The following is a 16,258-nucleotide window of genomic DNA, read 5'->3' on the forward strand; positions in this document are numbered from 1 at the left end:
TGTCTCCTTGCTGGTTGTTCCAATACATCCGCCATTGTTGTGGACCTGCAGCTCACTTCATGCAACTGCTAGTGGACTAATAGCCTGAACTAATAACAACCAGTCAACTAGCCTAGGAAAATCTTAAGTCGGGGGCAGCACTTAAAACAACCTCTGATTAGCAAAGTCAAAATTACAAAAAAAAATCCAACTCTTTTTGCCAGCCAGGAGCTTCATCTGTTTAGTGTGCCACACATCAAATACAGTCACTCTGTCTAAACTCATGGTCTGAAAGCACTTAGAAGATTTCTCTGCTAAGATTTCTGAACACAATGCAGCTTCATCCTCCAGTGAAATTTCACGAGTTCCAACATAGACAATGTATTTGCATAATCCTGTTGCACTGTTCTGTCTCTCTAACTCTCTCAACCTTCTCTCTCACTCCAGCTCTCTTCTCCTCCTGCTCTGCTTCTCTTACTCAACCTTCCTGGAAGTGCCAAATACCCAGGGACCGATGCAAGGCAGCAAGATATTAATAAAAATATGACTGAGTCCAATGGGATTTGACAGTAGCGGCGGGGGTTGTTACAGGGAGGCATGTGGTTTGGGGGGTTCAGCAGAGGTTTTAAGTCAAACGGGCCCTTTAATGTGGTGTGACTTTGCCCACTTGAGAGGCTGGTGTGAAGTTACAAGATTGGACCCAACTGGGACGAGGCGATGATGGGTCCGACTGCTTGGACGCCCGTGATGAGGGGAGGCACGCTCAACTGGTACCAGAATCCACAGCGGTGGCAGCCCCTTTCCTAAAGTACAGATCCAACCCACGCACTGATGGATCACACACTTCCTCCACTATATTACAGATCAATGGCTCCTCAAGTGGGGTCATGAAACTGCCACAGGCCATTAGGGGGAACGTAAAACTCTCAGTAGTATACAGAGGTACTGACTGATTTCAGATATAGTTATTCACTAAAATTAAGCAGAATTACAGACCATTGGTATGTTTCACTTGTACGGTGCAGTACACAATAATAAAAGACATGCTATATAAACCAAAAGTACATAATAACACGACAATAACTGAATGAAAGAAAAACAAAATTAATCAGATGTAATGTATAAATATGTGCTAATATAAAACTGGATCTATGTATGAAAACTATTAATAAAACAGACAGTTCTAGTGCTTGATTATGACTGGCTAAGCTGCGTTCAAAGCCATAAACACACATTTGTGACTGCATCACATCAGTATTCTTTCAAAATGTTTGTTGTAAATTTTGATTTACTTGGTGGGCTAAGCATGAATGAGTGGAAAGAGGTGGATAGGGTAGAGGAGGAAGATAAAGGAATGAGACAAGCTCAGATAAATGATAGAGAAACTGAGAAATTCCACTGACTGGAGAAGTAAAGAAATGAAGCCAGGACCATTAAACAGACTATATGATGTGTTCACTGTTCAGATGTGTGCTGAGAAAGATCGGAGTGCTGAACGGACCTAAACCAGGGTGTCTGTCAGTTTTATTCCATTTTGAAAAATAGGAAAAGTGAGCTCTACGATTTCAGCAGTTATATTGGCCTATGTGTGGGGCTGAAACTAAACCAATGATGGTAAGTTAATAATGTAACTTCAGTTAGCTTGAACTTTTTATTTATAGCCTATTAGTGCATAACAATGCCTATAAAATGACATTGTGCATTCAATTGCTTTTAATAGCTTAGTTTTAATCCTGAGAGCTAAACAAACTCAAATTTCAATATAAAACTTATAAGCATCTAACCAAGCAACCAATGACAACAAGCTTAAGGGCCCAAGTATTCCTGTGAGTGTTTGTGATAAAGAGGTGTGAGGTAAATAAATAAAAGCTTTAAGACTGAAGGAAAGCATAGAGAAGAGAAAGAGGTGGAACATTGACTATAGAGCCTGACCGATTTTATCAGCTGATACTGACCTATCACAGATATATCAGTATTGACATACATGTTGCCAAATATGTGCCAGAACATAATAGAGAAAAGATGGTTGGATGGTTATTTATAGTTATTTTCAGGTGTGTAAATTCCCAGTGAAGTTTACTGTTTCTATGCATTGCTTTAATTTTAGACAATAAAGTTTATTATTAAACTATAAAATATCTCACCTTCATTACTTTTTTTGTCAAAAGTGTTGAGAGATCATTGCAAAAAAAGGATTTATTAGTATAGGCCCCAAAAATCCAGTATCGGTTGGGTTCTAACTGAATACATAACTGTCAGATTTGTTTAGTCCACAAGGGAACATCGTTTGTCAAACCAGGACAGGTCTGTCTAACTATTGCATTACAATAGAATGCAATATTACAACACTGGTGCATATTGCCAAAAATGTTAGTGCACAATCCCCACATTGCACTTGTCAGACTAAAACTGAAACTCCTCCCAGAAACAAACCAACACCAGCTCTTCAACAACACTACTGCAAAGCAAATCTGTAGCTAACTGAAAAAATAAAAAGATCATTATAACAATGGATAATTTGTATCAAAATACTACTATAAAAAGCACAGAGTCAATTAAAACTGCAAAAACAACAAGAAATGTTTCCCTTGTTAAGGCAAAAACACTGAATCCCAGAATATGAGGTAAAACGTTGTTAAGAAAGAACAGTTTTTACGTTGCTAAGCCAGACAAGAAATATAGGAGCCTGACCTCACCAAAACCCCATCTGAAACATGAAGCCGTCTATAAGCCATGGCCTTATACAATAAAGCTCCTGCTGAACCAGACCTCAACCACAAACCCCAACCCTCCGATAGTGATCCAGCACTGTCATTCTTTTGTATCCTCCACACACACACACACAGCCTTTACACATGTGCACAATACTCACATATGCAACATGTGCATACACACACATAGTATTCAGCCATCTACCTATCCATCTGCTGCTTCTGTGGGAAACAAAAATGGCTGAAATTCAGTTAAACCATCTGCCAGCAGTAGCAGTGAAGACCAACCCATGTATATGAGTGTGTGTATGCGTGTAAACAGTGAGTGTATATGATTACAGATCCAAGGAGAAAGCATATGAACAGCTTGTCGCTCTACTCCTTTAGGTAAGGATGGGAGATGGAAGGTGAAAAGAAAAGTTGGAGAAAGTAGAGACAGAGAGGGGAAGAGGCACCCAGCCCTGTGGTTTTGGGGGGTTAAACGGCAGAACATGCTCGCACATTAAGAGCCACCTGATCCGCGTCTAACTAGAGAATTGCAACGCTGTTTGCAAAAGGCCCCGTAGAAAGAAAGAAAGAGCTGGAAAAAATAACGTCTCTCACTCTTGACCAACTGCTACTGTGCTCCTTTCATCTGAATCCAAAAGAGACAGGAGAAGTCATGGCCTGGCCCTAAAAGACTTGCAACCTCTTCCTTCCTTCTCTCTCCACTCCATTTTATCTTCTACTGTTTATATGTGCACTCCATTTCTCAGTCCTCACTCATTTGTTCACAATTCAATCTTTCTTTCTATAGCCCCTTTCACACATGCACTCCAACTCTGCACTTATCCAGACATTACCCAGAGGAGCTGCTTATGTGAATGCAAATGTCTGTGAAATGTGCCTCTCAATGAAGAATGACAGACAAGATCTCCTAAAAAATCCAGCTGAAATCTCAAATCAAGTGAGCAAGTCCTTTGTTAGGGTTTTGCTTTTTAACTATGCATGATCACTGACTTCATTAGACCAACTACATCAAACATACTGTCTCATTTTAATATCATGACTCTGACAACACTAAACAGCTTGCTTTAACAAATTTTGTTTGTTCATAACATGAAAAATTGTGAAACATCACTTCCCAAGATTGACAGAACAGAAAAATTCTAATTATCTGGAAAAATATTAATCCCTAGTTAGAGCATGAATGGGCATGTTGATGACATTGCACAGTCTGTGGATGCTTCATACTCTTTTTGGGTTATTGCTCATTGATCATTTCATTTTCATAAAAGACTATCTGCAAATCATTATCAGCCTACATTAGCCTCATTTTTTCCCCCTACATTTTAATGCATTTCTTCACCATCTGTGATGTGAAAACATCAGATTTCCACACAGTCAGAGAAAGTAAAAGTGTCTTCCCTGTCGAGCAGGCAGACTGGAGTCACACAGTCTTCTGTTTCTATCACTCCTCTCTGCTTCCATCACAGATAATTCTGAGACTCCGTTTGTATGTATATCAACAGAAAAACAGTCATCCCTCTAGATGAATCCTCCTCCTCCTACTGCAAGCTTGGCAGGCATAATGCATAATGCCTCACCTAAACCTTACAGAGTATTTCCAACATGTGAGAGTATGTCTTATGCAGGCAATCTCCTGTTGTGTCATACAAGTGTGAAAGGGAAAATTTGAACAATGGGCCTCATGCAAGAACCACTCGTACAAACAGATTTGTTCTTAAGTGGTGCGCACAAATGATTATTTATACGGTTTTCTGAAGTAACAAGTGTTGAATCTGACGTTGCGTGTTCACACGAGCCTTTCGTGTGAAAAAACATACGAGAAATTTAAGATAAGAATACGAAAATGTTCTTGCATGAGGCCCAATGTCCCAAAACAAATCTCATCACATTGTTTGGAGCTCATATATAAAAACGGCTTATGTTTCTCTGTGTATCTTATCTTATTCCCCTCATGAAAAGACCATGGCACAGTCCCAGGCCATCACTAACTCACTGACTAATATTGGGGGGGGGTAGGTTAGGAAAGTGGGGCACTTGGGAGTTTCTGTTCTCTCTCAGCTTTTCTTCTGTCTTCTCTCCATCTGATATCACTTCATTTAATGCACATCTTTCCAGTAAACACCCACTTAAAACAAATCTCATGCATGTGAACAAATCTGTGTTTGTAGAAGTGGTTTGTACAGTACGTGGCGGACAATCAAAGACAATGGCAAAACTTTGTTACATTACAGATAACAATTTCTCACAATTTCATTTCAGTGATCACATTTCCATTTCAGCTTGAATACGTTTCACTTCTGCTGCATACATTTGCAGCTGATTGCCCTCTTTTGATAAACTGAACATTTTATCAGCTGCTTACACAAATATCCTTGTTCCCAAATGTCTAATAATCAAACACTGATGATTCACAGATCAGCATGCTCAAAAAACCACACTGTTCATAAAGTCAGATGTACTGAACATATTTCCTGAGAGAGCCACATGGAAAAACTACTGAATCCTACAGCTACAAGATGCATAGCTGTAATCTATCCGTAAGACCACATGGATTTCAGCAGCAGCATAAATTATGGTGCAGTGAAAGAATGGAGTGCTTTAAAAATCCATTATGGAGCTGGTCTTATATGGCAAGCTTCATATCGAAATATTTGCACGCAGCGTGCGGTCTGCAGGAATATGTGGTTCTGTGTGAGAGAGAAAATCTATTTCCCTTGTCTGAATGGAGCTTGAGATTATGTGTGTGCATTTTTGACATTATTTCTAAGCAGCAGTGAGGTGAATGTCTGTGACATTAATACCATCACAGGTGTATTTCCACGTTTCCAGTGATGTGTATGAGGAAGACTTGTCAATTATTGGGAAACACAGCACTGCTGACATTAGACGCAGCATCAATGTGGGTGGGCTAACACACACATGTGGCAGCGACGGATTAGGAAGTGGTAGGCCACATCATATTACTACCAAGACGTCTCTATATGGCCTCTCCTGTCTCGTGGGAGCCATGAAGCACTCACACCCAATCCTTCCATCCCTCCTCTCCCCCCTCCCTTCTTCCACCGTTTTCTCAGTGTCATTTGCTATTAGCATCACACCCATCAGTGGGTTTCTTTCCCACCGAAACCTAAGTTTCTTGCATTAAAACTAGCCTCCAGCGGCAGCCTTCAGCTATAATCCAATCTAGAGGGTCAAATGAATGCATGTGGAGCTGCCTTTCATTTCCCTTTCCTTCACTCACTCATTTTCCAGTCACAACAGTGCTGCCATTATAGAGTAGGAAAAAGGAAGAAGCTGTAGATCACTAGGGGTGATCAAATGATCTGAACTGATGCATCAATTCAGTGATCAACAATAAAAAAAATCATTGCAAAGGAAAAAACATCAGTCCACATCATTGCCCTAAGGTGCGCCTTTATTTTGAAATTCCCACAGTATGTCTGCATCACCATTTCTTTCCAAGTGCACCTCCTTCCTAAACATTAAAACAGTCCTAGGGCCAAGCAGATAATGGCGAGCAGCCAAGAAAAAGATAATATCCCGTCTTGGTAATAAATCAAGTATTATGGAAATATACAGAAACAAAAGATAAAATAATATGATGAGCCTGGCTGGACATCCATTCTGCTAACTTGTTCCAATTACTGTGGCAATATTAGCTGCTCTGTTTCATCCGTGTTAGGCTGAAAAACATGCATGTTGGCTGCAATTCATCCATGGTTTTCTGTTGGAAGATGCAGTGACTTAAAACAGCAGTGAAATCCCTAACCTAAACCTAATCATGATGCCCAGCAAAAACAACTATTTTGGCAATGAACCTTGATAGTTATTACTGAGCCTAGTTTAATACTTATGTTAAATGTTCTTGTTAAACCATGTTTCTCATATTGTCTCATATCGACTGCAGGCACCTGAATCAAATCAAAATTGTATTGTGGCAGATGTTGTGAAATCACCTGTCTAAAGAATCAATACAATATTGTATTGTGATGAAGCTTATGATTTACACCCCTACAGATTACTAGACTAACCGATAGTTGGGTTGCCAGATAAGGCGTGATACATAAAGCAGAAGAACGTTGAATTCTAAGAGACAAACAAGAAGATGAGAGGAAGATGGAAGATGTGTGCTTTTTTCAGCATGTAGCTCTGTGGCAGTTGTTCATTCTTGTAAATAACCACTCACAGAGCAAAAAACAACAAAAAGAGCTAAACTAACTTCCTCCCTACAGCAACCTGCAATCATGACTCACATCATATTCTATAGTTGTGGAAATAAGTGTGAGGTTTGATAAGTACAAAGTACCTGACAGTGAAAGATGTACTCTGGTGTGGCCTTCTTAAATTTGATGTTCCATACTAGAGCAACGCCGTCTGGTTCATGAGGAGCATCTTCATTATTGTTATAGGAGGCAACCAGCAGCTCGGGATACTGAGAAACAGAGAGGAAAGGAGAAGGACAAAAGGAGGAGAGAGGGATGTCCATGAAACACAAAAACAATACAACAATGAGGAGAAAAAGCTGATCCCAAACATTAATTCCAAACTTTAAAAAGCATCTGACAATAGTGATACTTAACACCTGCATAATTGGTGTTAAGACTTCAAATTTGGGTTTCTTCAGGGTTAATACAGATTTTCAAGCACTGTCACAGTCATCACATCTAAGTTGTTAATATAGAATAAAGTAAAAATTATTTTATACCCAATGTAATCATATCATATTGTCACTATATTTACTAGCTGTTCATATTAGCTTTAAATTAGCTTTGAATGTTTTGATCATGAATATTTTAATGCTTGCTAATTTCCACAGTAAGGTATCAACTGAGGATTTATCTAATTATGAATGACAAATATGATGAAGGGACTGTTTCATTTCAAATATTAAAATATTTAGGTTTACAAAAGTGATTGTGTAAATGCAATAACAGATTGTGTTAAAACTCAAGCATTTTTAAAGACCATATTCAATTTCAAGCATATTCCTAACCTTGAAAACATAACAGTTAAAATTAAGCATTTTTAAAACTTTCAAGACTTTATATGAAACCTGAAAATACACAAATACACAAGTCTGCAGGCCTCACCTGAGGGGACCAGTCAAGGCAGGTGATTACACGATGTTTTGACCAGTGTTCATCATAGAAGAGTCTACTGAAGGACAGGCTGGAGCCGCTACCCAAGTCTCTGAGAAAAGACAGCAGAGATAACGGTCAGAGGTTATTTTGTGATCAAACCTGAAGACAACGGTTTTGTTGCAGTTGTAAAAGAAGTACTTCAAACATAACTGGTACCTGCCAAGAAAAAAATGGCTTCTTTCTACAGGGGTCATTTATGATCACGGCTAAGGTAACTTCAACCCGGATGTTCACAAACTGTAGTAGAAATAGCAAGAATAGAGGAAATGCAGGAACTTTTTAACCTTAAAGCATAATAGATAGGATCTTTAAAGGGGTAGCGCTCCCAAAACTGAATATTCAGTCATCATCTGCTCACCATCGCGTCGACTTCACAAAACATTGCTGGAGTTTCACAGGAAAATATCCTTGCAGAACCTCCCAAACAATGGAAGTGAATGGTGACCGGTTTTAATGTTGACAACTGGCTGTCTATGTTGCCTAAAGTTTTTGAGACGTGTTTTTCATCTCTAGCTTGATTCAGCATATTGACTTGACATCGTAGGAATTTAGTGAGAGAACTGTCTGAACCCTGTTCACCCTTGTTGGGTCAGTAATTTCAGCCAACATGTCGCCTGTGGCCAAACGTCCTATGCTGAATGTTATGTAATTAGCCACTTCAGAAAGTTGAATCACCAGTTTCCAGACTTCAGCTGTAGGTAGAATCCTGTTTGAGTGGTAATTACAACAAATTCTACACAACACTAATGAGTGTAAATGACCCACTTTGTCTGCAATACTATGTATGAATGAATAGTGATGAAAAAAAGAGTGAAATGTATATTATGTTGTTACAACTTCACAAACAGCACCTCCATGGAAAAATAAAAGACGACTGATGTTAGCACTGGGCCATGGCCTGTTTTAGACATAATCTCTATTTGACCACAGGCTCGATGCTCCTCTGAGGCTGCAGTGGTCAAAGTTGAAGTGAGCTGGTAAAAGCAGCATTCTTCTATAATAGCACAGCAGTATACTAAAACAGCTTTGCACTCATGACTCTTATAACTTCAACCAACACTTTGATAACCTCCATTTGGAGGCAACCCTTCAGATGGCAATACAATGCTGTTTAAGACATGATGGTTCTCAGTTCAGAGGAGCATTTAACCCCCTGAGAGTGTGACATCAGCAGGAAGACATGTATTTTGAAGAACAAAGCAGCTTCCAGGCCCCTGGAGTGACACAGTGGGCATGAGTCAGTCTGAGCACATTTCTTAGATTGAGGCATGCAAGTAAACACTCACATGTGCTCTCTAACATCCAAACACAGACTCTTTTCCTCCCTCCCTCCCCTCTCCTGCTGCTTTTCGCTCTCGCCTCCTCCCCACTCACCCCTCTTTGTCCTCCAGGTCCCGGCCACTGTAGTCGAAGAAGATGTCGCTGTCTTCGGCCAGAGCTCTCTCCATCACCCGGATGCTGCAGTCAAAGAAGCTCTGAAACTCAGAGGAGTGCAGGATCTGCTGCCTCTCCTCCTCTGTCAGCTCCCGCAGCACTGGAAATGAGCCTGGTGGAAGGAGCATTATCATTGATAAAGATATGAGCACACACTGTGCACAAGTTTACAACAACTGTGTTAATTATTCTAACATTTTAATATTTTCTCCCCTACTTTTTGTTCTATAAAATGACAGTGAATAACGACCATCACACTTTCCTAAAGCCCAAGGCGATGTCTTAAAATTTCTTCTAATGTCCAAATCCCGGTGACGTTACAATATAATTATAATTGTCCTGGGGACAATAAAAATAGCATGTGAGACACAAAGACACATTGTCTGGGACAATTCTGGGACAGAGGAGAAACTTATCATAACAAATTAAATTATTAGATTTATGTGTTATATACTATAATTTATTTCAATTGCTACAAGATCGAATTTGAGAAAAGAGAGAAAAGAAAAAGCTGCTACATCACATGCAGGCTTATATACTGCTGCAGTGTTTAAAATAAAACTAAGGAGTTTATTACACAGGGTTTTCTGCAAATCAAATCAAATTTAAGACTTTAAGACTTCTAAAGACCACTATGAATGTATTTTAAGATCTATTTCACATCAACACCGGCAAAAAAAATAACAAGTAAACTTTGCATTAGTGGTTACTGAGTAAATGTTGGTTTCGTTTTGTAGTTGAAACAGGTTTGTAGTTGCTCTACAGTTTGATGTAATGCATTTATTGATCAAACACATAAAAAAGACAGTATCAGTGACTAAAAGAATTATGAAAACTGTTTGTGCCCAAACAGGGTGATTTAAATTTTTTAGCAAAATAAGGTGGAAATCATGAATGAATGTGAAAAAAAATTTTTTTTAGGCTGATCTGTCCAGTAGTAATCATGTGATTAACAGCAGACATGATGAAGGTCCATTGATCATGTACGCACATGTGCACACACATAAATGATCCCACGATCCCCTAGTGGGGATAATAATAATGATGAACCAAAAAAAAAAAAACTTCAGTCAGCAACAATGGTTGTTAGGTTTAGGATATTTGAAACTAGAATGTGGGATAGAAGGTTAACTGCTTAGATGGCTAACCTGCAAAAGTTTCTTATATATAATGAATAATACAACAAACAGTAATAGACATACTCTAAGCTGTTATTTATTCTTTTGAGTGGCATCTTTATCCTTTTCCTATTTTTAATTTAAAATATACAGTATATTATACTATACTAATACATATTGTACAGTACTACACTATTACATTGCACACCATGTACCCTATCTTTATTATTTATCCATATTAACAAATAATCAATAATGCATTTATTCTCTAATCAATATGGCCACAGATCATTTTAGAAAATATCTTTCCGGCTACAAAGTGTAATAAATTTAGATTCAATGAAATTACAAGATATCTATTATTTTTAGGCATTTGTGACAATTAAATATGGCATCTAAAATCGAGAGCCTCAAACTGAGAAATGTCTATTTATTCTATTCACCTGATGTCGTGACGTTCTACTTTTAATTACTGACAATGCTACAGATACCTTACTGTGTCTGATTGGACGCAGGACTGTCATGTCTGTTGCGGTAAAAACTATAAAGAGTACATGGTGTGCTTCGGCTGTCAGATTAACATTCACTTCATCTCTCTATCAAAACCAGAATCACATCCAGAACATAATAAACTACAAACAGCTCCTAATGCATCTTTTCTAATAAAACCCTACAGTAAGAACTTCATAAACAAGAGAAAAACAAAGCCCTCTGAGCGACCCGCCTCCCTTTGAACGTAATGGCTGCACAGCACGGCGTCCGGTTTTTGAAGTCACTGTCCCCAAGCACACACGTGATTTTTACACACACAAGCACGCACAGACACACATGTATCGACCTTTACCCTGCCTCTTGACTTTGATCCCCCACATCCCTTTGTATTTCTTACGAGTTGTCAGAAAAGACCCAGTGAATCGAGTGGCAGAGATCAAAGGCCAGACCTTCTAATAGGCCAGGATGGAGAGGAGACAGATGACTGTGTGTTTATGAGTGCGTGTGTGCATGTATCTGTCTGTGTGTGTCTATTTGACTCACACTCAGTGCAGTCAGGATTGTGTGTGCAAGTGAATATGAATGTCTATCCATGTACGGTTCCATCATGTGTTGAGTTTTGATCCACTCAAGGCCTTCTCCCTATTTTACTACATGAAGCCTCCACACACACACACATACACACACACTTCTCCATTCCTCTCCACTTTGAAGTGTGGTCAGGGGGTCAAGTGACAGGTTTTTAATCAGCGCTGACCCCCACATGCCATGGAGCTGATACGCTGGACGCGCCTCAACCCCGACCATAACCCATCCCCACCCTTCCATCTGATACACCCACCGCCTGGATATGGGTGTCACACGCAAAGTGACCATGTTTCGTGACAGTTTGACCAACAACATGTGAGAAGTCAAGAGAAGAAGGAGATCGGAGGATAAAGACTGGGAAGTTTTATGTTTGTGGTAAATGGGGGTAGAACTGCTACATAAATTAAGTTAAAGGATCAGTGTGTGAGATTTAGTGGGATCTACTGGCAGAATATGGTAGGAATGGAATCTAATATTTGCCAACGCATTTTCATTAGTGTATAATCACCTGAAAAAAAAAACTGTTAGAATGAGCCCTTTGTAGATACAGTACAGAAAATATTGTGATTGAAATCACCAAGTGACATCAGCACTGTATAACTTTATGGACAATAATGCAGCCTTAAATGCACAAAATATTAATTTTGTCTCTCTTACATTAAAACAATAACAAAAGACGTAGTTTGATGATGTTGTGAAGTGATGTATGATCATGGGAGTTGTTATCTTCGCTTGTAAACAATGACCATAGCTGATGAAAATCTTGACTAAAGTAGAAATCATGTTTATGGACGAAGTAAAAGTTTTTTTCATGTTATGTTCAGCCATATTCGCCAACTTCCTTACTCACTGACTGATATATCCGACGTAACACTTGTTTTCCCAGAGGTTATAGCAGCTAGCTAGCAACTACCAGCGGGAAACACCTTGAATAAACTACAGATTTTTCTGTGTTGAACTTTGTTGGAACAATCTGGGATAATGTAAGAACAACAAAATATATTCAACAAAATATATGCCTAGGATTTTTAGGCACTTTATGTGGAAATGTCATATATTGTAGCTTTAAAAAGCAAATAATACAGTAAACTTTATTATTACTCAAACTAATGGCCTCTTTGCAGTTGTATGTTTCAGGGTTATGTTTTTATTTTACTTGTGTATATATAAAGAAAAGAAAAACTAAAGTGATTTAAAAAAGAGAGATTGAGCACTTTATATTTGCAGAATCTTTAAGACCTGTCAAATCAGATTTAGAGACATTTTAAGGCATTTCAAGGCCTGAAATTCAGATTGATGGATTTTAGACTAAGACTTTTTGAGACCCCAAGGGAAATTTACTGACTCCAAGAGAACTTCAATTAATGAGTCGGTTGTGGATCATTAAAACGATAAGATTTCTTTTTTTTTTCTTTACATTTTTACTCTTCCATCATCCATCCAGCCTGTGTACCTTCTTTGGTTTCCCTGTTGTCGTCTTCATCCTGCTGCTCTGACTCTGGGCCCGGCTTTGCCTCCATCATCTCCTCATCTTCCTCTTCTTCCTCTACTGAGAGAGCGTAAAAAAAAAAGAGAGAAAGAAAGAGAGAGAGCACTCATGTTAATCAACAGCTGTTCCAATTTTCCTCGACCTCCCGCTGAGCGCTGCCTACCCCCCTTCTTACCAAAGTAATCATTCCCAGACATGCACCGGTACACCTGACTAACTAACATTTGGTCCAAATGGGTTTCATTTACAAACACACGCACTCATATTTGCATTTTTTTTTTTTTCAGAAAACAGAAAAATGTGAAGCATAAATGCTGCAGAATCTCCATTACTGTTGCACATATATATTAAGTATACATTGTCTTGGGAAAGGGATTATGACAGGAAACAAGCCTGCGCCCATTTCCGTGTTGTAGCTGTAGCTGAGCTCACATGGTCCACATGTGTGGACATACTGGTCACTGTGCACGCAAATCACACTTACACACACGCAGACAGCAGGAAATGTCAGAGTTGTATGCGCTCTCCTCTTTTTCTCTCACCTTTGACCCCAAACAAAAAGATCCAGTGATGTGTGTGTGCGTGTGTGTGTGTAAAAGGGGATTCCCTCTGCATTCCCTCCAATCAGGCTCCGCAATTACGCTCGACTCCTCAGGATTTATTGTAAGTGTGTGCAGTGTGAGTGTGTTTAGGAGGAGGTGGGGTTCAAGTATGAGGGGTTACTGTCAACATAGGCACCTGCTTGTCAGCTACTGACCCCCCCTTACAGGGCCCCCACACCCCTCAGGGTATGTGTTGGTAACCCTCGCCAACCTCTCCTCCTCTTTTATGCCGCTCCCTCCCTCCAAAAACAGATGCTGACAGTTGTGGGGAGGGGGGGGGGCTCTCAGAAGACCTCTTAACACCCTGACACCGTGACCAGACACCTGTGGTCTGCCAACACACACGCTACACACACACAATCTGTCTTTTCTCTCTTTCTCAAACACACGCACCCAGGGCCCTTGCCTGCGGTGCCAGGGGTGGCGAGGGGTTAACTGGCGCAGGGTCAAGCTGACAACAGTCGCTCAGTCCAGTGGGAGGAAGTGACTACATCACACCCTAAGACGTGTCATGTCTCTCGCTCTCGCACACACACACACACACGGAAACACACACACATACACGTCAGGGTATGTTTAACTCAGCTGGAGTATGGCCTGGGGCACTGTTAAAACCACTTGCTCAAGGGCCACTCTTGCATCGGATGAACTGTCCATTTATCACTTGGACTCGCCTGAGCTTTTGATGAACTCACTGCCGCTCTTCAAAAAGGTACAAATGTTATTATAATTGGTGGAACACTTCAGTGATTTTATTATGATTACAATCATTTCTGGGCTTATTTTATTCATTCAAACACAAGGCACTGAGTGAAAGACAAGGTACTGTGTGAACGGCAATATGGTTTGGGATATGGTGAAGGACATAAAAAGCAATAGAAAATGAAGAATATGCAGTGGGTGTATTCCTTAACTGTTAAAAAAGCATTTGCAGTTAACCATAACTTATTACTAAAGAAATTACAAAAGTTTGGCATTAGAGGGTTAGCATTTTGTTGCAGTACCTTGAAGAAAAAGTTTCAATATATCCAAATAAATAACTGTGATTCACATCTACTGAAGATTACTTGTGGGGTTCTCCAAGGCTTAGTGTTGGGCCCATTGCTGTTTATTTTGTGTATTAATAATATATGTGGGGTTTCCAAAACATTAAAAAATATATGATTTGCAGATGAGACACATTTATTTTACTGTTTTAAGAATTTAAAACAACTTTTGGATACAGTGGTAAAACAACTGTAAATCTGAAAAGATGGTATGGTTGTTATATAAAATTTAATTTTTTTCTTTCAAATCATGCCTCATTGTATACTTTATAGTGGTCCTCTGTAGTCCAGTACATAATTTACAGTGTGTAAGCGTGGGAAATACATGCAAAACAAATTCTAATCTAATCTTCATATTTCAAAAGACAGCCATAAGAATTGTTAACAAAACTACTAACAGGTACTTTTATGTTAAAAAAAAAACATTCATAAGAACCAATGCAAAATTATGTTGTATCTTAAGTAGGCTTAAAAAAATAAAATAAATAAATAAATAAAAAAAAATATATATATATTTATTTATTTTATTTATTTATTTTTCTGAAAAAATATGAAAATGGAAGATCAAATAGTAACACAGTATACAGGAACTTACAGGAAGTTTCTTTTTACAAGTTTCTTGTTTTTTGTGTCACGCTGTTTGGTCTTTGTCATTGTTTATTTGCCTGCTTTTTGTGTATTTTGTTGTTTGATCTCCCCCTGTTAAATATGCAGTGTGAAAATATGATGTGGCTTCATAATCTGCAGCATCAGCCTGTACCTTTTTCGGACTGCAGAAGCATTTAAATTATGTGAAATTATTTTAATCTGATGTTTTTTACTTCATTATTTACATATCTGCCATTTTTAAGAGGCTATATATTTATGAATATGAAGAAAAGATTTACACATAAATTCATTTGTATTTGCTGACTGAAAAGAAATTTAAAAAAAAAATACTGAAAAATTATACTCGTGGTGCATCCTTCTCTCAGCCTTTGTGTATTCTTTTCCTTTTTAGTCCCAAGTTAAAGTTTTTGATATATGACTTTAATTTTCATAGTGTGTGTGTGTATATAATAAATGACTAAGCTAAATCAAACACATGGCGGTGAGGCCCAGTCCAAGTCGGTGGTTAACAGCCAGCTGTAGTGATCCAAACACCAGTGACCCACCAGTATGGAGGAGAGACCAGAGAGGACGAGACAGGCAGACTGCCAGACGAGCTTCGTGTCTAAGCTGCCAAAACAGGCGAGCTTCAGGTCCTTTTGTCTCTCCCTCAACGCTTTCTCTCTCTCTGATGTTTTTGTCATCCATCAGTCATTCATCTGCGCGGGATTCAGGTTTTAAACAGCAAATGGGGTTCTGCTAACCAGCATTGGAAAAGATGCATTAACCATAACTTTTATTCTATCCTCTTCTATTTTATTCTATTTTCTTGACCTTACGTGACCGGTCCGGTGGTTGGAATGTGTGGCGATGGGGACGGGAGGAGCGTGAGTGGAGGAGAGAGACCACATTGAGGAGCGGTCATACTGTCAACCCCCGGGACCACAGGACTCTGGAGCAAGGCAGTGTGATTCATGGCCTATGGGTTACCTCACTGAGAGGAGACGGTCCAATTCCCGCATGAAGATACTGCTGATGTTCTTGCCAGTGGCCATGCATCA

General features: G+C 39.2%; 1 protein-coding gene across 12 annotated transcripts in view; it reads right to left on the reverse strand.

Annotated features, from left to right (window-relative positions):
* The window catches only part of dync1i1a (dynein cytoplasmic 1 intermediate chain 1a), a 73,220-nt gene that overhangs the window by 31,298 nt on the left and 25,664 nt on the right, over window positions 1-16,258 (reverse strand). For 8 of the 12 annotated variants that reach the window (XM_084739000.1, XM_084738998.1, XM_084739004.1 and 5 more), the window contains 4 exons: window positions 12,926-13,021; window positions 9,215-9,386; window positions 7,790-7,889; window positions 7,006-7,131 (listed from right to left, as the gene is read on the reverse strand). In XM_084739000.1, coding sequence (XP_084595126.1) covers window positions 7,006-7,131; window positions 7,790-7,889; window positions 9,215-9,386; window positions 12,926-13,021 — 494 coding nt within the window. The remainder of the gene's footprint in view (window positions 1-7,005; window positions 7,132-7,789; window positions 7,890-9,214; window positions 9,387-12,925; window positions 13,022-16,258) is intronic. The other 4 variants (XM_084738999.1, XM_084739005.1, XM_084739002.1 and 1 more) reach the window with 1 other exon arrangement.

Source organism: Lutjanus erythropterus, chromosome 16 (genome assembly GCF_056507025.1).
Source record: "Lutjanus erythropterus isolate fLutEry1 chromosome 16, fLutEry1.hap2, whole genome shotgun sequence".
NCBI lineage: Eukaryota > Metazoa > Chordata > Actinopteri > Lutjaniformes > Lutjanidae > Lutjanus > Lutjanus erythropterus.